Source organism: Meleagris gallopavo, chromosome 1, assembly GCF_905368555.1.
Source record: "Meleagris gallopavo chromosome 1, MGAL_WU_HG_1.1, whole genome shotgun sequence".
Classification (NCBI taxonomy): domain Eukaryota; kingdom Metazoa; phylum Chordata; class Aves; order Galliformes; family Phasianidae; genus Meleagris; species Meleagris gallopavo.
This window is the reverse complement of record NC_139404.1, coordinates 122,813,890-122,837,641: the sequence shown is the minus strand read 5'-3', so window position 1 is coordinate 122,837,641 and position 23,752 is coordinate 122,813,890. Positions and strand designations below refer to the sequence as shown.

General features: G+C 37.1%; 1 protein-coding gene across 4 annotated transcripts in view; it reads left to right on the top strand.

Moving 5' to 3' along the window:
• WWC3 (WWC family member 3) overlaps positions 1-23,752 on the top strand; it is a 97,556-nt gene that overhangs the window by 40,028 nt on the left and 33,776 nt on the right. For all 4 annotated transcript variants that reach the window (XM_085212438.1, XM_085212434.1, XM_085212426.1 and 1 more), the window contains exons 4-8: positions 2,576-2,652; positions 4,416-4,495; positions 10,722-10,851; positions 15,908-16,057; positions 17,799-17,872. In XM_085212438.1, the coding sequence (XP_085068564.1) occupies positions 2,576-2,652; positions 4,416-4,495; positions 10,722-10,851; positions 15,908-16,057; positions 17,799-17,872 (511 nt within the window). The remainder of the gene's footprint in view (positions 1-2,575; positions 2,653-4,415; positions 4,496-10,721; positions 10,852-15,907; positions 16,058-17,798; positions 17,873-23,752) is intronic.

The window sequence follows — 23,752 nt, the reverse complement described above, 5'->3', positions numbered from 1 at the left end:
GTCACACCAAGAGATTCCTTTGATAAAGTAGGAAAGGGCATTTCATCAGTGTTCTTGGATGCCAGCCTCTGACTCTAATGCTGGTACTAGGTTGCAAAGTCTTGATGTCCTGCTCTTTTTATTCTTCTGATGTCTGAGGCAGCTTGAAATAGATGATAACACTTCTTCTAAATTTTGAAGTCGTGGCACTGCTGTCATTGTTGATGGCTGGTGCAGAAAGAAGGGGTGTTTTTGAGGAGTCAAAACAATCCTCTTCAAAGGAGAAGGGTATGAGATAGATACACCCACCAGCAGTGTGGAAACATAGTGGGATTTCAGTGCACAGGTGGTTTTTCAGTGCCTATGCATACAGCCATTGTTCAAATGCAGCATCTGCTGGTTAATGCCAAGTACTTGATAACTATGGGAATCTCTACTTAATCCTTTCTGGAACAGTTCAAGAAATATGAACATGAGAGGTCAAAGTAGGCACTGGCATATGAGTGTTTAGATTCTGTATTTACTACTCACAGTGAATTCATTCACATGCAAAACTCCTAAATGAAAGATGTTTTCTAGGCATGAGGTGTCCCAGATGGTCCTGATCAGTCTCCATCAAACATTCCTTTACTGTATAAACTGGAATTGTCTCATCTTTTATTTAATTTGAAATATAGGTGTTTCTATATTTTAATTTGTGACATAACAGATGTAACTGGTCTTATTTTTTGCCTTTATATGAAAATTTATTAAGAGTTATTAAGAAAATGAACTATTTTTTCAAGTTTGTATTTTTTAGAGAAATGCTCATTTAAAGAGTTTGCGACATGAAGACTTGGAATGGCATAAAAAGACTGTGCTATCAGTGTTTGATTTGTTTCAATTATTTTCTAGGAACTTGGAGTTCTTTAAAAATAAGTAAATTCACAGTAGTTCAGTGGGAGATCTTGTTGAATTGTACTTCAGGTGAATATGCAGAAAGAAGATTCTGTGGAGGAAGATAAAAGTTAGAAAAACAGAACCTTTTTCAGATTCTTATGGATCTTAGAAAAACAATTTGCTTGAAACACCAACAAAATATGACTGAAAATGGCAAAGTGGGAAGTTACGTGTAGCATAGATGTGAATGTTTTATTAAACAACTCCTTCCCTTCTCAGACTTTGGGTAGATTTTCTACGTATGTCCATGTATCTGTGGGATTGACAGTATACTGTAAAACTAACCTTTCAGTTGTTTTGATGAGAAAATATATTTTATATTGTTTTAAGATCACATGCATCAGCTTTGAGGAAATGAGATGGGCTGATCAGTCCTTTTTTAAAAAAAAAATAATCCCTTTGGCGATTATTCATACTGTCTACTTGAGATTCCCTAAGGCTTCTCCATTTGTTTTTCTTAATTTTGCCACTCCCCTGCACTCTGAGATGCTTGATTCTCCACTTCTTGTGCAGAAGTCTTTGACTTGTAATTTGGGTGCAATTAAAGTGCCAAAGGTGGGTGCTTATATTGTGAATATTCCCGCCTCCACTAGCACTTGTTTAAATCTGTTGCCTTAAAAGAACTAAAAGTACACAAACTGTTTTCCTTCCCTTTGCTTGTGGGTGCTGTCATTGACTCAGTGCAGTGTGCTCATGAGTGGGAGGCAGCATGAGCTCAGCGGTCGTGGGCTGGCAGGGAGGTGCCCATGCAGCACTTCTGTGACTCAGTTGTGATCAGCACTGTTAAAAAAAAATAATAATAATAAAATTTTGAATAATCCATAGAAAATCCTGGATTTAAAGAATTAGTCCAGGCATGACTACTCATTTTGGCAAGTTCCTGCAAGCTTGACATGACCTTGGCATTGCAGTGCTCTTTTGAGAGTGGAAAGGCTCAGTGAAATGCAGACATGGATATGAGTTTCAAAGCAGCAGCCTTTGGCTTTGTGAAAGGATGGAAGGTCTAACAGCACAACCCAATCCACTTGCATACCGGGCATTTTTCAGCAGGCCAGCGCTGCCATGAATGGCTCACTCAGTAAATCATGGTTGGTCTTGCCCAGCCTCTCCTCTAGAACTTTTACTTCATCTGTCTAGGGTTTAGCTGATACTGTCACAGCTTGAAATTACTGCCTGGCTCTAGAGATGCTGTTTTAAGAACTCACTTACAAGAGGTTGAGCTGATTGTCTGTTCCCTACACTGTTACTTTAGGAAGCAGCTTCTCTATTTCACTGATGGAATTTTGTCCCGACAATAGTTTTTTGACCTTAGTCCCTACTGTAATGTTAACAAACTTAGAAAACAAATAGCAATTGTTAATGTTACACAAATTATTGCATCAGTAAATGCCACCATCTTTTAGTTGAAGCTGCTGGCTTTTGAGCAGTACACAGAGCTGCTATATACAGTTCATTTATTTTCTGTTTAGGACTAAATAAGACACATCAACCAGACCAAAGATAATTCTTCTGTTGCACTTTAACTGAGAGGATTATTTTAAAAACAAGTGACTTGTAACACAAAGAATGAATGCAACGGTCTTTTAAACAGTGCTACGTCTTAACAAGTGTGGTAAAGAAAAAAATAAATATAAAATAATGTTTTCCATCTGTTTAGCATTCTCTGGATTTTCAACTAATACCAAGTATGACCCATATCAGATTAAAGCAGAAATAGCCAGCCGTCGTGACAGGGTGAGTAGTGTTTTTTAATTTTGTAAAACGTGAATTAGGCATGGGGAAGGGAGGGGGACTATGTGCTCCAGTTGACATTTACATTGGGTGCTGCATGTGATTTTGAAAAGAAAATATAAAAATATACTCAGACCTTTGCTACATTAAAAGAAGTCTGCATTTATTGCGATTCAGTGACTTGGAAAGTAACGCTTTTTCCATGTTACGAGCATAAAGTTTTTGTCATAGATGACAGAAGCACACTGAGCTAGGCTTTCAGAAATTATTTTCTCTGTGCAAACTGCCGTAAGTAGGAAATATTCTGCAGCAAAATTCAGCCTTGATTGAATACAGTTCAAACCCACTGTCTTCGTATTTTTCTTATTTACCATTCTCAGTGGGGTTCCATGGATATCATTGAGCTCTAGACTTAGCCATTTGTTTGTAAGTCCATTGACAATTTAGTAGACATGCTGACCAAGCAGATCTAAGCTAATTTTTATCCAAAGCTTTTGGGGGATGATGGAAGGAATTCAGGCCTCTTGATAGTTCTAAGCAGTTCTGGGATAATTAATAATTAAAAAAAACCCCAAAACTATAACCATGGTTTTAGTACTGTCTTGTCTGAAAGAAGAACAGTTGACTTTAGAAATTGATCCTATGCTGCAAAGATTTGAAGCCTGAAAGTTGTTTAAAGCAAATTGATACAGTAGTCACGAATGGTTGTAAAAAGCAGTTTATAACACTGAGCTTTAAACCTATTTTCTAAATTGTACATTTCTCTTCATTAACTGGTAAAATGGGATTTAGCATGCTAGGCACTCAGCTCACAAAATCGATAAAAATCTTATCTTTGCAGGATAGTGTTCTGTTTCTGTTGTAGGGACAGCTTTTCACATGCGTGCCTCTGAAATTAAATCCCGTTCACCACCCTTCGAAGGCATTTGTTCTATTTGTGTATGTTTACTACGTGCTGACCAGTGTTTGCTTGTGTTACATACTCTAAGTGTCAGCATATTCTAAACAAGAAAACAAGCCTTATTTATTTAAATCATATTTAAAGAAAATAAACAAGGTCTCTTAAAACTATTTGTTTCTTTTCCTGCATCTCAAAATAAAATGATTTCACAAGTGCATAGGACAATCTGTTCAACTTAGTATGCGTGTGTGTACATAAGTGCTTCAGGTAATAGAATAAATGGAACAAAATGTGTAGAATCAAGTAGTTGCAGATATTTTTTGAGTCATTGCTGTTCTTTCTTTTTTGATTTATATATACTCACTGAATCAAGATGATTGCTAGAGAGAGCAAAAAGACAGTATGAAAACACATAGCAAATCAGAATGCCATTTCTGGAAGAAGGATGCCAGTGATTTTTATTGTCCTAGACTGAAAAACTAATAGCATTAAACGTTCAGTGTATCTTGTTTTGTTTTCTTTGTTCTTTTTGGGTTAACTAAAGAATTGACAGTTCAGAGGCATCTGTTTGCTACAATGGAAGAAAGGAAGTTATATGAAGCTTTTAGCTATTAGTATAAGCTATTTGAGGTGGAAAACGAATAGAAAAGATGAATAAAAAAGGGAAAAGGTGAATATTGTGATTGGGTCATTTGATATTTCAGAGAGTATGTTATTTATTGCAAATGTTAAAGCAAAAAAAAAAGAAAATATAGATTATAACTTTATTTCAAAATGACCTTAATTTTTGTATTTGAAACAGTTATTTTTTATAATGAAAGTTTCCGTTACATATTATTACTTTAAATTATTTTGGTATATTTAGCTTTCTAGGCTAAAACGAGAATTGGCACAGATGAAGCAAGAGCTGCAGTATAAAGAAAAAGGAGTGGAAACTCTGCAAGAGTAAGTTAAGGGTTTGTGGGAGGCTGGTTTTTTTTTTTCTCCCCATCTTGGAATGACTTCCTCAGGAAACTATTGCCAAAAAAAAAAGTAGAAAGTTACTAATTGCTCTGCTTCAGAGTTTCTGCTATGATAATGGTGCACATTGAGAACAGTGTGAAATGATGGAAGAAGGATTGGACAAACTTAGGTGAAAAAGTGACTTGAGAGATCCACATGCAAAAACAGTTTCATAGGTACCGTCCTTCCATTCTGCCTGAAAATGAATCCCGTTTTTAAAATGTACTCCACGCATCTTCTGAAAATATGTATTGTCTGGAGCTTAATCAGAACCACTGTGCAATGGGATAGTGTTTCTGTGAGCAGTACCTCGGCTTTCTGGCAGGGCAGAATATTTCTCCTGGGTGGGAGCCTGAACACTGCAACTGCTTCTTCCTTTTCCCTGATGGTCAGACCTTCCAATTCTGGGCAACATAGTTCATGTGCAGTAGATATAAAGCTCTGTGAGACCTTGGATTTTGTTGCATGCGTGCAGAATGACTGCATGTAAATTATGACCCCTCGTTTCCTCTCTGGAAGGAGAGGTAGCTGAGGGAGCTCAGGGCAATTTGCCACTGCTCCCAGACCATTAGACAGCCTGTGCTCTTGTTTCCTTCACGCTTGCTGATGGCAAAGGTTGCAAACTGTTGTGGTAACCCTCTACCTGCCACTCTTCCTGCAGGCCATCAGATGGGAACTGAGAGACTTCCATCTATGTGCTGCTTAGTCACCTGCACACATAGCACATATGCGGGAAGCCCCGTGTGATAGGGAGAAAGGTTGCCAGGCCATGGAAAAGGTGGCAGGTAAACACCCGTTGTTGTGACTTCCAGATCTGTTCAACAAGCCCAGAGCTAGGCTGTACGTTGAACAGCTCTTGGATTTACTTTGGACGTGTGGCTGTGCATTTAGAAATCTTGGCCATCTCTCCAGCATGCATGCAAACAAACTGCCTAATGCAAGCGCTTCTTGAAAACGTTGGAACTGTTGCATGTATAATGCATTTTGCAGCATAAGTACAGCATCTGTGGAAATACTTGGAAGCTTTGGATTTATTGTGTTGGTGCTGTGAAGCATGGGCACAGACTTCTGCTTTGGGAATCCTGGCAAAGCTCCAGAGGTCCCAGAGCAATTAGGTTCCTGATTTTCCAGCTTAGACAGAATTAACCAAAGTTGGCATTACATTAACTAAACTGTATAAAGGAAGATACTCAGTTCTTTCTGTTAAAGGAATAGCCTATGCATTTCATGTTTTTCATCACATTTTACAAGGTATTTTTATTCTATAATGAATTTTAAAAGCTTCAGGGGGAAAAAAAAACAACAAAATGTGTCCAGCCAAAATCCTTCATTAGCAGGTATAATGTAATCATTCTCAGATATAAATATATTTTATTGACTACACAAAACATTTACAGTTAGCTGTAGGAGAATTAACTGAATTCGTAATCGTAATGTCAAGCAGTCTGTGTATTGAAACTGCAAATATTTTAAGACTGATCAATGTTTCTGGGTAGTACCTCAGTTAAGGAAGAAGTAAGAGCAAAAACAATTTTTTTCAGAATGTTCTCTATCGTATTTTCTTTGCCTTTTCTGCTTTAGTTATTTGTTTTCCTCCTCATTGCCACCAGGCAATTTTGAGATAATAGGTTCAATTATTTATAGGTTCAATTGCTTTTATAAAAAGACTACCCACTTGACTGGGGAGGTGAAAGTACTTGAAGGCCATTTGAAATTCAAGATTGTTTTAATTAACGTAATTAATTTAAGATAGCCCAGTGAAGTAGTGCGACTCACTGAAAAGTAAAGTCTGCAAATGATTATGAATACAAATGTTTGTCTTGGATTTTAGCCCAAGTTAAGTTGCCCATATTCCAGGATGGGGATACAGGAGAGACATTCAAGAGAGGAGCTGGTTCAGGGCGAGCCCTGTGTACCCGATCAGTCAGTGGTAGTAATAAATCAGCTGGTTTAAGAGTTCAGGCATGACAGCTCAGTGCTTCAGTGCTGCTTCTCATTGCTGCTGCTGCAGTCACTCTGTCTGGTGGTGCTTTGGGTGGTGCTCAGTGCCATTTGCTGTAGCTGATGACAGCATTTTGCCAGCATTCTTTCTGATATTGCAGTGATTTGTGTTGTGAAGTTAGCGTTTGTGCCTTGCTCAGCTCCACTCACTGAGGTGAATTCTGCTTTTGTTTTGGTTTTTCAGGTAATTTTTCAGTTTCTTTTCTTTGAATTATTACACTTCCAGTAGGAAATGAGCCTATTTGGAGAGTGCTTGTGCTGTCTAACAACTGCAGAGAGAAGTTTCTCTAGCCTCCTTGTGTAGTCAGGAGAGAGGATGGTTTTATAGGTAGATGGCCCAGGCTATGAGCGTGCCCGTGCTCTGGGCTGTCCCTGCCCTCTCTCTCCTTGCACTCTTATTCGTCTAGGGAAAAGAGGCACTCCAGTCAAGTACTGAAGCTGAAGAATTTTTCTTTCTACATATCCACAAAACAAGTGTGCTGTCTGAAAAGAAACCTGTCGTTCCTTTTCTAAAAGAGAAGTATTTTGTGTTGCTTTTTTTTTTCTTCTTTTTTTTCCTGTTTTTTTTCTTTTGTGAAGACTTGCACATTCCAGGCATTTCTCCCTTTTTGTAACCTTTTCTAAATTTTGGGTCTTCATATTTTTTGTTCCTTCTTGTGTTAGTTCAAATTGTCAAGTAACTGCCAAACTGAGACTGGCATGCATCCTGTTCAGCTGTTTTAAAGCTGTGTTCTTCACTTTAAGTATGTGCCAAGAACAATACTGGGAGTTGTCACACTTCAGGCTTTATATCTGGCTGAAGGCTTGCTTTGAACCTCTAAGCAGCATAGTGCTGGGAGCAGGTATCAGAACTGACATGGCTCTGCGTTTGACCACTGCTGAGTTTTTAATGGCTCTGCAATTCCATTATAGTCAGAATTCCAATATCTGCAGTGCTGCAACTTTTCATTCGGGCTGTATTTTCTCCACTTTCATCCAAATTTGGCAATGTTATGATAAGCCTTCAAATGTTACGGTCTGCTCTTGCCCACTGGAGACTTTCTGGAGGCTCTGTATTTCAGTCCTGCCTCTATCCCACCCTGTGTGATCTCCTTCACTGCTCGTTGGTCTGTAGGGGTGCCTCTGCCCCAAGGTGCAGCCGATCCTGTTAAAGCTCAGGGCTGGGGAGTTAAACCTGAGCCTTTTCTAGAACATATTCCTTCATCTGGGTGTTAGGGACTGAGGATGAGGAACAGCTCTTTCTCTCCCGTGTGTATTCAGTGACCCTTCTGCTTGCCAGGAGGAAGAGCAGAGGATTTTGGAGGAAGAAGGCGTTTAGCAGCAAAGGAAATGAAAACCCAGCCAGTTGGCTGCGAGAGCGGAAGGAATGCTCAGAGAAAATGAGGAGAGATGGGGAATTAGGGCTGACTAAACAATTTATAGCTACGCACGAGTTTAGAGGATATGAGAACTGACAAAAGCTTTAAAATTAGATTTAACTCAACTACAGACATACACTTTAATGAGGACTGGGGGAGGAGACTTATGTATTTGAATGATGTGGCTGAAAACAGAGTGGAGACTGCTGTATGGGATCGAAACTATTGTGAGTGTGTTAGTAGCCTACTTGTTCTGGAAACATCTTCCTGAGAAAATGTATGCTTCATTCATAGTTGGGTATTACTTGAATGTTCTTCCTGTTTGTATAAAGGGCTAATCTGTATTTGCATCAGGCTCTTTCCCATTAATAAATGGAAGATTCCTGTTAACTTTGTGGCTTTCAAAACTAGAGCTTTATGAAGGGGAAAAAAAAATGAATGGGCAATAAATAACGTAATTTTGTGAAATAATTAAGGCAGTTTGGATGTACAGCAATACTGATTTAAGCTGTGATATGTCTGGCAGTAGAGTCTTTTCTGATTCTTTGCTTGAACAAATACCAGTTTCTAAGTTGGGCTCCAAAGTGACGTCCAGGAACATTAATTTGTGGGTAACTGGACAAAAATCTGGTTGAAATTAAATAATTTCCTCTTCCTGTAATGCCACCTTGTACCTGCCAAATAGTATAATGAACAGTTGTGTAGGAGACATTTCCTGGTCCAGAGTTTGGGTGGAATCTATGTTTTTAACATTAACATAACCTTCAGATAAAACCACATTATCATTTTCATGAAACTTTTAGTGAATCGGAGTAGTTGTTTGGCCATGGTTTTACCTAATCTTTTCAGGATTTTAAGTAAAAATGAATGAAGACTCAAGCAATCATCTGAAAAACAAAACAAAGCAGAACTTTAAGGCACATGATTTAAGTATTTTCTGCTTTTTGAAACATAAATCATAAAGGCTTATATATTTTCATATGCAACATGGGGAAAATTGTGCTTAAGCGGAAAGTTGAGGTTCAGGCTTACACTTTGCGTTTTGTCCAAAGTCAGGACCTGACAGAAGAAAACAAACAAAGCAAAACTGCAGAAACCTAGCCTGCAATTTCTTTTGAATGTTGTGAGCTACACAGTAAAACCACAGGAGTTTCATTCAAGCTTTTTGGTTTTTCTTATTAGGATTTTAATATTTTAATTTTAAAGTAAGCTGCTGCAAGTAGAATTTTAGTGATTTGCTTCACTGACAGAACAGGCTGAGTGAGAGTGAGAAAAGTTTTTGTGTAGTTTAAGTTGCAAACGCATTTGCATTCTTGGTATTACTTAAATATTCTAAGAATACAAGGCAGTTATGAGGTTTCTAGATTTATCTCCTATCCTGTAATACGATGCAAGGGGGTCTTTTATGACAGTTTGTTTTTTTCCAGACTAGGATTTTTGCACTATTTTTTATGCTTTTTTGTTTTGTTATTTTTAGCATAATATACCTTGAAACTTTGAGTTACTCTCAATATTATACAAAATTTGAGTATTCTTGTCAAAATTATGTATATTATATATACATCTCTTACTACTACTTTTTATAAACTGATGTTGTATGTAACGCCTGATGGCTGTGTCATCTATTTTATCCAGAGATAGCTTCTGAAGATGTTTGTTCCTAGGTTTGGTGTAGGGACCATTACACGTACCAACTTTTTTTGGAAAAATATTCATTTACGCAAAATGCATAAACACACACCTGCACATACTTTGTATGCTAGACTAACAGTAAATTGGGGCCTTCATACCTCAACAGGAATTTAACATTATTTTCACAAATTGCTTTAGGTAGGCTGTTAAATCCCGTAGTTCTTCTAGAAGGTTTTGCAGAGGCTCTGGGAATGTGATTCCAGCACCTCTCTGGGCAGCTTGTGCCAGCACCTCACCACTCCTTCTGAGAAGAAATTTTTCCTAACGTGCAACTGAAATTCCCTCTGGTGCAATTTGAGGCTGTTTTCCATAGTCCTGTCGCTAGCTACATGGAAGAAGAGGCTGACCACCAGATGTATGTGCAGGAAGATCATAGAATCATAGAATAGCCTGGATAAAAGGGACCATAAGATCATCTAATTTCAACCCCCTGCTATGTGCAGGGTTGCCAGCCACTAGACCAGGCTGCCCAGAGCCACATCCACCGTGGCCCTGAATGCCTCCAGGGATGGGGCATCCACAACCTCCTTGGGCAGTCTGTTCCAGTGAATTGCCTAGAGACAATAGATGATATTCCAATATAATAGATGATATTCCAAGATGATATTGTCTAGAAAAGATACTCAAAGATGTCTCTAGTGACGGGAAAGCATTTACAATAATGTTTTTGGAATATAAAATTTCTCCCCAAAAAAACAGAATGGAAATTGGGAACCTCTAAAACAGGATCAGACAGAAGTCTTGGAAGAGACGTTCAAATGTGTAGTGATGCATCTGAATAGTGTTGGCCTGGCTGCCAATGTCTTTTCAGTTATTACTGTGTAGGTTGATTTTACTTTTGTTGTGTTAAAGTAACCTGCAAATGTTGCCTGTGTAAATAAATTCTGTAGTAGGGGAGGTTAAAAATGGAAAATCTGTTGGTTTTGCAAAACTGAGTAGGTAATTGCATTGTTCTAGCTTTAGAGTGTACTGGGCACTGAATGCTGTGCTTCTTCCCAGTAGAATGTCATTTTATTCTTGGAAATAAAGTGGTACATGAATAAACAAAAGGTCTTAAAATGTTTGTGGTGTTTCTAATTATGTGAAAATTCTTGAACTTGTCTTTGTCTTTTCAACAGGATTGATCGTAAGATGTCAAGTGCTCATACAAATTATAGACTGGATGAAGCGCAGGCTATAATGAGTGAGCTACGAACCATAAAGAAAGCCATATGCACAGGTGAAAAAGAGAGGCAGGACCTTATGCAGGTAAAAAAAAAAATACACAACTCCTGAAATGTGCAGTATATTTCCATTTCCTTGTCGGTGGTTGTGTTGGGATTTCCAGGTTTAAATAAAGAAGCATGGTCGCCAAATTTGAATTCTATTTGATGGTTGCTAATGGTAGACTATTCAAAAGAAGTAGATATGGAGCCTTATTTTCACAGTATACACAATATGAGTTTGTTTCATATTTTTGTTGTAAATAACATACTATTCTTAACGTTGAGATCAATGTTTCTGTTTAAGATAGCATTCCACTGCTGCTGTGTCAGAGACTCCTATGAAATTATTATGCTGTGTTTAAAAACAAAAATGAGACCAACAGTATTTATTTTTCACTTTGTTTAATGTCCCCTTGCGTTCCCTATGAAGAAGTAGGACTGAGAATCCATGTTCTAAAAGGTTTATCAGCTTGCTTTTGCTTTTATGAGCTTCTGATAAAACTGGATCTCTCTCACTATGTGACAGTTCTGCAGCTCTTTTTTTTTATTTTTTTCTTTTTTGCTTCAGTCTTTCTTCCAAAGTGTTTGTATTAAGACAAATTAATTTCAAATGTCCTCACAATACCCTCAAAGCTTATGATTAAATAGAGTGTATATAGATATATATTGTCATGCAAGCTTAATTTTTTTTTTTTTGAATCTGAGTATGAGGATTAAGGGAAGGTGCTGGATCACTGCTTGGGCATGTCTTTGAATGGCTTCTGCATCTGCTCTGAGCTCTCACCTGCTGTGTCTGCGTTATCAGTATGACAATAACTTGATTGAGCCACGATCCTTTGCCACTGCTGGAACTTTGGTACAGACTTGCTGAAACATGCTCTGGATACAGTATTCCTCACCTCGTCCTGAAAATGCTGTATGGAAAAAAATATTCTCATTAGCTAAGATTTTGGGACTGCACTAAATTATTATTGCCATTCCTTTTTTTTTTTTTTTTTTTTTCTTTTCATTTTTCTCTGCAATAGTCTTTTGCTGGTATTTTTTTTTTGTTGCTGTTAAATGATGTGGGTAGCTTGTAATCGACATACAATAAATTTCCATAGTTATACAATTATTCAATCTCTAAAATATTACCCGAAGGTCAGCTGATGGACCACAAATCCTTGTTCAAGTAGACAGAACACTTAAGTCACTACTAAAAGTTTCTGCCTTGGCAGCTTTTAACATACTTGATATTTTGTGTTGGCTAGGTTTTAAAGTGATTCTCAAGTCTTCCACATGCCTAGCTAGCAAGAAATGATTAGAAAGGCAGTTCTTCATGGATGCTGTGACGCACATTTTAGGAAACTAACGGGTAATTTAAAGTCTTGTGTGTGAGACCTTGGAACAGCTTAACTACTGGCCTTGTTTTGACTCTCTCAGTAGTTTTTTTTTATTTTTTTCCCCCCATTTCTTTAGATTTTCAATCCCCACTGGCACTATATCCAGTGGTAAACATTAAGACGCCTTAAAATCACATCTTATGAACCAATTTTAAGTGCAGTTGCATAGTCTTTAAATATACATAGGTCACGCTGAAAGTAATGCTTCTTGTGTATTACCAAGGAAGTAACATCAGATAGAAAAAGAGCACAGCACTATTTGATAGAGCAGATTCTCAGCTACAAAACTCTGTTTTTCAACATAGTCACCACCATTAGCTATGTATTTTTGCCAGCTACGGACAAGAGCCTGCATACTCTTTTATTTATTATTTTTTGAAGATAATTGTTGTGGAGTTGTTTAGCTTTGGCAAACAAGTGAAAGTCTGTTTAAAACATCTTTGTAATGAGTTGAGAATTTGATCTTTTTTTTTTCCCTTTGGGTTTGGAAATTGATTTGTCCACAAAAGCGCTATCTTTAAAAGCTATTGTTGGTAAGACAAGCTTTCTTACGGAAAATTGTCTGTTTTGAATGCTGTTTATAGATGAGTTGGAAGTATTCTGTAAACAGCTGGGAATTTATTTCAGAGAAAGGAAATAGAAAATTTTATACTACTTCTTAATTTAAATCTGGCCAGTGTAAGCAACAGAACTAAACATAGCAAAAGTGACTCAGTCTTGTGTAGGTGCTTGGAAAATTGTGGCTGTCGTAGAAATATGATAATTGGGTAGAGCTGTGTGGGAGAGAAGTCTGACAAGGGAAGCAGAGGGTGGTCGGATTTAAACTCGGTGCTGTGGTTACAAATAAAGCCAAATATACAATCTCACAGCTCTAAAAAAAATGGACAAACTTTTTATATAAGATTAGTAATCAAGGTGTGTGCTTATGTTCCTGAAAGCTGTGTGTGTCTCTTTTTCCCCTCCCTTCATGCTTTAATTTCTGTTCCAGTATGTTTATGTTCTTTAAAAATGCTTTTTCTTAGAAAGCACTGGAGAGTTTTTGTTATTTTTTTTTTTTTAATTTTTATCATTTTCTTCGTTGTTATTTCCTTCTTTACCATTTAAGTAAACCAAATAGGTTAGATAAGAACTACATGGAAATGTTATGTGCCACCTAAGTCAGCTAGCAACAAATTAATTATGAGACGGCAGTGCTCTCTTTTTGGATAGATTTTGGCTGGTGTGTCTGCAGTTTCACATCCATGCATTAAAGTGGTCTGTCAGTTTCTCTAAGATTACCATAAACAATCCATCCATAAACCTCAGTTGAAAGAGAGGTTCTCTCTTCCATATTGCTGGGGAGGGTCTTTCTCCTAGTAGCTGATCTAAATTGTTTCCATGGAAAAGTGTATTAACTTTAGGTTGTAATTTTTCATGTTATGATCGCAGGAAGGTATGCTTTTAATTCATCCAACTAAGGACTCAGAGGACTTCTATACTTACCATAAAGCACAGTCACCTATGCATGTAGATGTAAGTTAAGGTGATTGCCACCTTCAAAATGCTGTCATTTGTTAGTAAAATCCAGAGTTCAGCAACTGTGCCCAGGTAGGAAACCTGGCCAGCATCCAAGCAGTCCCTTATTACCTTCCAGGGAGATGCTGGAGTGGGAGGTCAGGAGCACAGCAGGAGTGCATGAAGTAGCTGAAATATGGGCAAAAGTTTAGATTTAAGTTCTGGCATCAGGACCTGTGGTGCCTGTAACATAATACATATACCTGTAGCATAATGTATGTTAGCCAAAGGTGCCAGATGGACGTAGCTTATTTGGGAGATACTTCAGGCTTTCTGAATCCCTGGTGATCATGAGATCAGCTCTGCTTTACTGGAAAAGAGAACATATTAGACATTTGATATTTGTGCAGCAACAATTTAAAATAATTATTTCCATTTCATAAATCCACAAGGGATCCATCTCAGTTCTCCATACAGCAAGAAACTGACAGGACTGGGTGATTTGCAGTGAGTTTTGGAGCACTGAGTAGAAAGATAATATTCAGTCATCTTAAAATGGCAGACACATTGGTTTTCTTTTTGCATCTTTGTAGAGCTGTTCATCTGGCAGCAAATCTCCAGAGGTTAAAAGGCCATGGGCTAGAGATTTAGTGGCAGCATAATTCAAAATTGAATTTTGTTTTCTTAGGATGACTATTTCGTTTGTCCATCATGCTAAGATGGCCCAGTTTGACTGGGAGGTAGCAGAAGAATTGGATTCTTCTGGGGACCCAAGACAAGCTGAGCTCCTTGGTGCAAGAGGCCATAGCTGTTTCTGCTGGCTGGTTTTCAGGCCTGCTGCACTTCCTAAGGCTGCTTTCTGGACTCTATAATAGGATGCCTTTGTCTTCAGGTGGCAACAAAGTGCTCTTGCAGCTCCTGTGTGGAGCAGCCAGTTGCTGTTACACAAGCTTATCTTCATGACTCCGTTAGTTGAATTTGTTGTAGAAAGAGGAAGTGTTGCTGTATAATCCAGGGTATCCTTTTTAAACTGCTCTTTGAAGATTGAGGACTATCCTGGTAACTGGATATGCACAGTAACTGGTGCTTGTTGCAAATTGTCAGTTGTCAGAGGCACTGAAATTCCTGAGGGTCAGCGTGTTGCCATTGAGCTGCATCTGCTTAGTCTCTGATTCTCTAGTTTGGCCAATGGAGTAAGCAGTTTTGAGGTTTTTTTTCTGGGGTATTTTTGCAGTCAGCTGACTTGATTACAGTATGATCTATGAACTGATACAGTTCATATAATTTGTTTGCTTTTTCCCCTTTGGTAGAGGGGGGCGGGGGTGAAGGGGTGGGGGTGGGGGGGGCGGAATTTATTTTTAAAGCATTTTCTTAAAAAGTTCTTTTGATGCAGAATACTCAGGATCTTAGTCATAAGTGACAGTTTGCATAGCAGTTTTGTCATAAACAGTACATCATCTGTGATTTTTGAAAAATAGAGAATACATAATCAGAAAATAAGTGGCAATGACAATTACACCTTTTTATTAAAGGAATTATAAGAGCCTGCCGACCAAGTTCTTACAGTCAAACAAACTTCTCTAATTTAGTTTGACTTTGTTGCTCCTTTTCTCCTTTAAGACTGCTCGAAGTCTGTGCTTCACCCGTACAGTTTATGTCATTGTCTAGACATTTCAGAGATGTTGCTTGCTTAACCCAAAGTGTAAAATATCTCTGTGAATGCTGGGTAAGGGAGCACAAGGGTGAAATCATCTGCCATAAGGCCACAGTCAATACAAGCTATTCATCAAGTTGTATGTGAGGGGAGTAGTGGCTGAGGAATGTAACCTGGGCAGAAGATGGCAAAAGGGCAGGTGAATCACATTTGTCTTTCATACCAACGAACTTGCTATGTAAGCTGACAGTTGCTAGATATAAAGAACTGTAGGCCATACAAAAACTAAAACTTTCATAGACCTAAAATAAATTGTAAAAATGAGATTAAAAAAATATATATATATAGATGCTTCTTTGAAAAAAAATATTTATTGCAAAGCAAAGGTGGTGCTTATTAGCTGATAGAGCTGATAGCATTATGAATTTTACTTAATGCAAATAGCTCTTTTAAGGCAAGCTGCCTATATGAGGTCATGCTCTCTAGGCAGAATTCATTTCTGTTTTTCTATTAATAATGCTATTATCAAAATCTGTTGTTATTATTTTTTTTAATGTCTTTTCTTGTAGAGCCTGGCCAAGCTAACCGATGGATTCAGGAATAGCTGTTGCATTACAGATTCCCTGCAGGATCTCCAGCACAATTCTAGTTCACTCAGTGATTCCTGTTTACCTCAACAACACTGCGATGCTTGTTCTCAGACTGACATCACTGGGGAGGTATGTATTCCTACGTGAGCCATTTGCTTTAGAAAATCAGCTGCTTTTTCTACTGGAGTGGTACTTTGTTACTTCCTGTTTTAATTCAAGACATATTAACTGTGGCAAAACAAAAAATTGAAATAAATATTTGACGGTGAAGGATTTGCATTTTCTTATTGTTCCCAGAGCATGTGAATGGTGGGCTTTGCCATTCTACTGCTTGAGCATGGTGTACCTCATAGATACAGTCAGCCTGGTAATAGAGATGGAAGTTTTGTTTCTTTTAATCTTGTTTTTATCTTGATTTTCATTGTTTGCACACATCAAAGACATAGAGTAAACCTCTGTTCCTTTCATTTTCCCATGACAAGGAAATACTTGTTAAGTCCCAAAATATTTTTCTTAAACAACTAACAAAGTTTCTGGTCTACTTTATTATACTTTTATGTTGAGATATGCCTTTAAATAAGGTGTTTGAAAATGGCTTATCATCAGTCTTCAGAGATAGTTCTGTGTGAATGAAAGAGTATATTTCAAATAATAAAATTTTGCTTACTCTGTAACTGTGGCAGCCTAGCGTTTGCTTCTTTGGATGAGACTGACAACAGAGCAATAAGAAAACCTGTCTGCAGTTTTATAGTACCATAGTTTATGTGTTACTTCATATTCAGTTATTTCTTTTGAACTGTGTAACTTCTAATCACAGGCTTTTATCACTTCATTTTGATTTCATTAGCTTTTACTGATGACTAGTAGCCAAGCTGAATATCTCTAGAGGACCTCTGCATAAGAGGAAATCTGTATTTTTAATAGGTTAGTCCCAAAGTATCTAAGAAAATTTATTTAACACTAGAATTTCTTGCAGGGTGTTAGTTAAATGGTGCCTTTGGGGTGGCATTTTTCAGGCTGATGCTGGATGTGATTAACGAATTCCAAAACAAATTACCTAAAAGGAAAATTGCAACATTTTCCCATTCACAGTATACACTGAGTGCCTTCTAAGACGAGCCAACTGTAGTCAGAAAATTATTTTTGTTGTGTTTAGTGTTATTTCTTAGGAAAATAAAATTGTATAATGAGGTTAATTATTTTCCTGAATTATTAGTGATGGAATGTGAGTAAAGAAGAGGTGGCTTTTTACACATGTGATGATGAAGAGAACAAAAGAAGCAGTTAGATAGCAAATCTAGAGGTGCAGCAATGAAGAGGGCAACTACTGATGCCCTAAGATGAAGAGAAGTTGTTGTAGAAACCAGGCTGTATACAGAAGGACTTGTAACGTATACGCATTTTTTGTGACTGACTGATTCGAAGGACAGATAATGTTTTTGTAGTAGTGTTTAAATCACACTAATGATCTAAGTGCTGGGTAATACATTGCAGTATGTGGAATGTAGTCTGAATTATTTCTTACTAAACTATCCCTTAAGTAATAAAATATTTCAGTTAAAACATACTCGTTACATTTTAGGCTTGCGTAAAGTTGAAAAGCTTTGATGTTTTGTAAGTGATACTGTTTTCAAGCCCTTCATTTCCTGCATGAAAGGGCTCACTTATCTTTTATATGTTTAGCTACAAACCAGAGTTGTATGTCTAAAGCATAAAATTGATTTTGGTTGTTGTTATTCAAAACATTCACAATTTTTAGTTAGGCCAACAGGAGAGACTAATTTAACCCTTTACTTTGAGAGTGTATTTAAAATCTCATTTAAAATCTCATCTGTTTTCCCCCCATCTTTACTCTTCAACTCTGCAAAAGTTTGGGTTCGATGATAAAACAAGACTTGTAGACAAAGTAAGACTCAACTGGCAATATGAAGAAGCCAAGAAAAGGTAAATAAAGACAAAATCGATATTTTTTATTTTTACTTATGTTGTCAGTGTTTTCAAAGTAGAACCGGAGCCAGTCTCCTAACTGAAATGTCTTGAGGAAGATTAATATGCTTACTGTGCTTACTTCTGATAGTTTGGAGGTAATAAAAGCTTAGGTAAACGTAAGACCTTATCATAAGATTATTATATTTGTTTGCATAGATAAAACTGAATGTCAGTGCTATTCTACACTTGTACAAACAGAAAGCTGCAGTAGTTTAATTGAGCTGTTTATTTTTTCTTTATTCTTCTCAAGCCTCAGTATAAACAGTCTTTAATATACACCCGGTTTATATCTGGTTGTCTCTGTCAGTTTGTTCAGAACTTTACATACCTGTGATCTCAATGATGAAGTAGTAAATTCAGTGTGAAGACAGAATGAAAAAATTCTTGAGATAAGTAGACATTCATAGCTGCATAAAAAGACACATAAAAATAAATTTTGAGGATGAAAAACACATGACAAAAACATTTTTAAGTTAACTTGGAATTAATTAATTCTTTCAACCTATTTACTTATTATAATTACTTCTTTCTTTCGTGAAGTCTTGCAGATTTTTTCATGGCTTTGTGAAAGTAATCTATCTGATTTAGAATTATTTTAAAAGTATTACCTACCGGTGTAGTTTAATTGGCCCTTCTTTAATCTTGCTGCTTTTAAACTATCTGTTGCATATTCAGGACAGTGCTATAGGTGCAGATGATAGCTTGAACATAGTAACGTTATGCATTTATGATTACGTTAATTTGCTCTGGTAGAGTGGTCTCTAACTGAAATTGACTGGCACTCGAAAGATCCAGTTACAGGCAATTCTGAGAACCTTATTTTATTAAATTTGTTTTTCAAGTTGTTTTTTTTTTCCTTTTCAATTTTGTCTGTTTTTCTGTTTCTAAGAACAAGGGGTAAAGACAAAGTCCAGTATTCTTGCCTGTTTTTCATGCAGTGATGGCTTTTTTTGAGAAAAACTCTTATGTTGTCATATGTCTTGGCACAGATTGGAAGCCTTATAGGCAATTTGCCATTTTTTTTTTCTTGGAAAGTTTGCCCACATTTGGACGCAATACAGGCATAGAAAAATAAATTGATGCAAGCACATTAGAAATACACAGCTAAATTTCTTCAGCATTTGTAACTGGAATAAAAGTCTGCACTGTAAAATGCATTATGCGGGTACCAGTGACTATTACCTATCAAAAATTAATTAGCTGGAAGGAAAAAAGGCAAAACGAAAAGCTGTATGTGTACTGTTTGGTCTGAGGTTAACCCTTAAGCACATCACAGCCCAGTGGTAATTTAGGATTACATGACAGTTGTTTTAGGAAAAAGAATAGGATTTAGTTTTGCACTGTTCAGTTTAGGAGAAATACCGGTGCCCTAAAGATTGTATTAAAAGTTTTTCATTAAGTTTTCTCAGGTGGAAATGCTGAATAATTGTTTATATACAGAATGCAGTATTTCTGAACATGAAACTGATTGGGCTTCTGACATTAATTGAATGTAGAAAATCTGGGTAACTAACGTTGCAAACAGAGAACAGTGATTGCAGTAAGGGTAGTTTTGTTGTCCTGGAATAGCAGCTCCAACAATGCTCTGTTATTTAGCAAAAGCACGTTAGTTCTTTTAAAATAGTAGCCTTATTTTGCCCAGTATGTTGTACAGAAATAATCAGCTTTCAGCTTTTGAGTGGAACTGCACAAAGCTCATTGCCCCTACCAGTTATCTCTGTGGTTGCATTCTTCATTTATCATGCATTCCTTCCCCTTAGCTTGCTGGCATTTCTGTAGGGCTTTTGTCTCTACTAAATATCTTTGTGCTCATTCTGCCTTGGCTGCTGAAATATCTACTGTTACTGCGCAGTGTGGGTGACGGAATGTGCTGCCATGGATTAAAATCTACAAAGTAGAAAATTAAAATGCTACAGTATATCACAACTGTAAAATAGTATATTATGACTGCTTGCTTGTCAAACAGGGTGTAAAATGCATAGCAAACAAGTTTAGCAGGCAAACTGCCTGTATGTCCAAGTTTAAGGTAGGGCTTTAAAAGTACACTGGAAGAAAAAAAGCGTCTCTCTTCCCTTAAAGGAAAGCAAGCGGAAAATATACCCACTAACTGAAGGGCAGCATGTTGCAGTTTTGCCATAGATGATAGTATTGATAGTACTGATGACAGCTTTAGATGCCAACAGAATACTTGCCGTGTGTAGTGCAGAAGTTTTTTAAAATAAAAGTACATTCTCTGTGTATAGTATTTTAGTGAGAAAATGCAGTGTTGGGATTTCTGACTGACCCACCTTGAGAAATTTGGGAGATGAACCTAGTGACAGTGGGGAAGTTGGTTTATATTCCCCAAATATATTTTTCCTCCTTCAGAAAATATACTTTGACTTTTATTCCTCCTTTAAAAGTCTCTCAGAGTACTGAGTGGTTTGGTCTTTGCATAAATTGAGACATTTGCAGAGCTTTTTTTTTTTGCTTTTTTTTTTTTTTTCCCCCTTCAGCTTCCTACTGGAAGGAAGTCAGATAATTTGCAATTTAATTTTTCCCATGAGTATCTTCAGATGCTTTGAGCTGTGAGTTCTGACATCTTCAAAAAGCTGTAGAAATCATCTTTTATCCTGTGTCTGCTCCAGTCTCTGAGAGGAGACGTGGAAACTCCACTTTTTATTTCAGCAGTCGTGCTGAGGGGCTCCTGCTCTTTACCATTCTCTTCCCCCCCCCCCCATTACTGCTAAATAAACTGTACCTTATTTCCGTGAAAATGTTTCTCTCAGATCTGTCAGTGTGGCCCTCCAGAGAAGCAAGAGTGAGGGAGGAAGGCATTTTTGAGCAGACAGCCCCAAGCTGCATGGATAAATACTGTTTTCAGTTTCAGTTGCTATTTCAGTGAGACCACCTCTCATGAAAAGCATTTGCATGCTGGAAAGTGTCCCCCTCAAGCATTTTTCTGAATAGACTTTTTCATAGAAAGAGAAATCAAAAGCAAATTGTTTTCCTTTGATACCTCAAAGTTGTACAATTTAAAGTAATGACTACACAAAGTATATTGGTGAATGATGATGAAATGTCACTGCTACAGCACCTCATACCCTGGGAAGTGAATTAATCAATAGATGAAAAATGATCCCTCCAATAACAAGCACTGCTTTTTATTTTTATTTTTTTTTAAATCCAGTCTGATGGCAGCTGACTTAAGTGAACAGAAACATCCAAGCATTTTCAACCAGTTTATCTAATTTGGGAGCAGAAAGAGTAATTTCTTTACAGTCACCTGCATTTTCAATTTTGGAAATGTTATTTTCCAATTTAATTGTTTAGAGCATATGGAGGCTTGAAAAAGCAAAACAAAATAATTACATATTTTTCTGTTAAAATTCATCCTGTGAAGGCAAGTTGCAAGTTTAAGCAAGTTTATTTGCTTAATTTTTAGTGAAATTCAGTGGATTTGTATGTTTTACTCTGCTAAACTAATCTGAAAATCTGATTTAGGGATGAAGTAATTTGTCTGATATCCCATAAATATCTGGCTTAGGAATGTTAGCTAAATTTAAATCTCCCAGTATTAACTTTTAAACACACAGCTGTCTTTCTCTTTGGGTTAGTTCTATAGCATGGCTCTGCTCCCTCTATATCTTTAGAGTTTTCATTGTACCAATTTAAATGTGAGTTAAGGAAATCCTAAATCCTCTCCTCCATTGGTTTTAGCAGGCTTTATTTTGAAGGTGAATAACTTATTTTATTTGCAAAATGCCAATGGACTCTAAAGATTTCATGAGTATCTTAAACCGGTTTAAAACCTCCTTGTTCAAACAGGCTGCCAGAAAGGCTGGATATTCTACAGAGTGTACTTGCCAAAGCCACAGTGGCACATACTTGCAGGAACAGCCAAAGTAGACACAGTGGAGAAATTTTATGAGCTTTTGGCTGAGTTCCCCAACTTCTTGTTCTTTCCATTTCTCTCTTCCTCTTTCCCTAGCCTTCCCCTTTTTGAATATAATTTGTAATTCACTCTCCCGAGGGCCTGTAAATACCAGAAATTACCTGGCTCTTAGACTATTCATTATGTGTCTTCTGTCCCATGACCTTGGTGTTATATGATGGTAGAAGTTGCCTGCTAGCTGAAGTGGCAGAGAATTGGGTTAGGATCTGACCGTAAGCCTCCTGGTGTCCCAGAACCCAGTTCTGCTTAAAGAAAAAAGTAAGCTGGGCTGATTTATTTTTTGTGCAATCAGTTCCCATTTTCCTCCAAATCGTAACTACGGGTTCTGTTTTTATTTATTATTAACAATATTCCCATTATACAGGTAACAAAAGCTTCAGCTGTAGACTAGTCTGATGTGTCACCCAAAAGTCAAGAAGTGTTCTTTTTTTCTTCTTTTCTTGGAAAATTCAAAATAACTTCAGAGAACTTGTTTAAGCCAGGATGATCAGCACTTGTAGGTTAGGAAATACTTAGTGTAGGGTATTATTTTGTCCCTTTAGTGAATATAAATTTGAATGTTGATATTCCTTCAGTGTGTTTATCTCCCCAAGACACTTGCTTTTAATGGGCTTACTTGTAATGTCTGCAGTTCAGATTATTTCATCTCATAAAAAGTGATTTTTACTTCAGGATCGCTTGAAGTACAACTCATGCTATACTTTAATAAATAAAATCTTCTAAAATAGAAGTTCTTGAGCTCATCAGCATAATTTTATTCATGCAGGGTTCAGATAGCAGTCTGGAAGTAGAGATTCTGAATGCCAGCAAAATCATTTAGTTTTCCTCAGCTATTTCCAATGACAAAATCACAGAATCGTAGGAGTTGGTAGAGACTTCTAGAAATCTTCAAGTCCAACCTCCTGCTAAAGCGGGTTCCCTGCAGTAGGTGAATTGTTGCTCTGGTTTGTCTAGAGGAGTCTATGTAGAAGTGTAATGATTGAGACATGCTGCATTATTCTGAAAATGTATATTTCTTCCATCCCATAGTGTAGTTTGGATGATGCTTGGAAAATTAATGTTTGTCCTGTTTTCCACCCTTGTGCCATGCCTATGTTATTGTGAACACTATTGAAATGTATGCATCAAGCCAGCTATTTCGCTGTGACCGTTTCAGGGCAAGTTTTGCCATTTCAAATCTGTGTTTACTTCATATCACTAAGGTTGTCTCAACCTGTGCACTCCTGCTTCTCTGCTTAATAGGAGCTGTTATATTCATTTCTATTAGCAATTTTTAAATATTGAAATAAACAGCAAGTCAATCTTGCCTACCTAGGAAACCAGTCATTTGATACCACCTACTCGAGTGTGGAATGCAAGCTCCTCGGTGCTTGTTATGCAAGGATGGGAATGGGCAAAATGCCTGGAATGTTGATGGTTCAAAATTAACTGTTTTTTTTCCAGGAATATGTTAAATTGGTACATTATTAGGGGCCTTGGTATATCTGGTGTTAGGCCAAGATAAAAGGACTCTCATAGTGACTAGACTTAAGAAGTAGTATCTTAAAAATAGACAGTAAGAAGCAAAAATATGTTTGGAAGAAATTAAATTGCTATCCCTGTCAAGTCGTTGATTTAAGTGAGTGTTTAAGGTAGACAAAATACATACATTGAAAGAAGGCAAAATAGCCACTTTTTGTAAGAGATGTCTGGTGTAGTATGGGCATTAAATTTGGCATGGACAAGCCCGGTAAAAGCGCTTATCTGTGCATTTATTATGTTTGGAAATAAAAGCTTGTGTTGCAAGAAACAAACTACAAGTATGAAACATGCTACGAAGGATTTTTCTTATTAAGGTTTTGGGTGAATTAAACGTCTGCTATCTTCAGATACATTTCTTAGGTTTGGGTGAGGGAGACTGT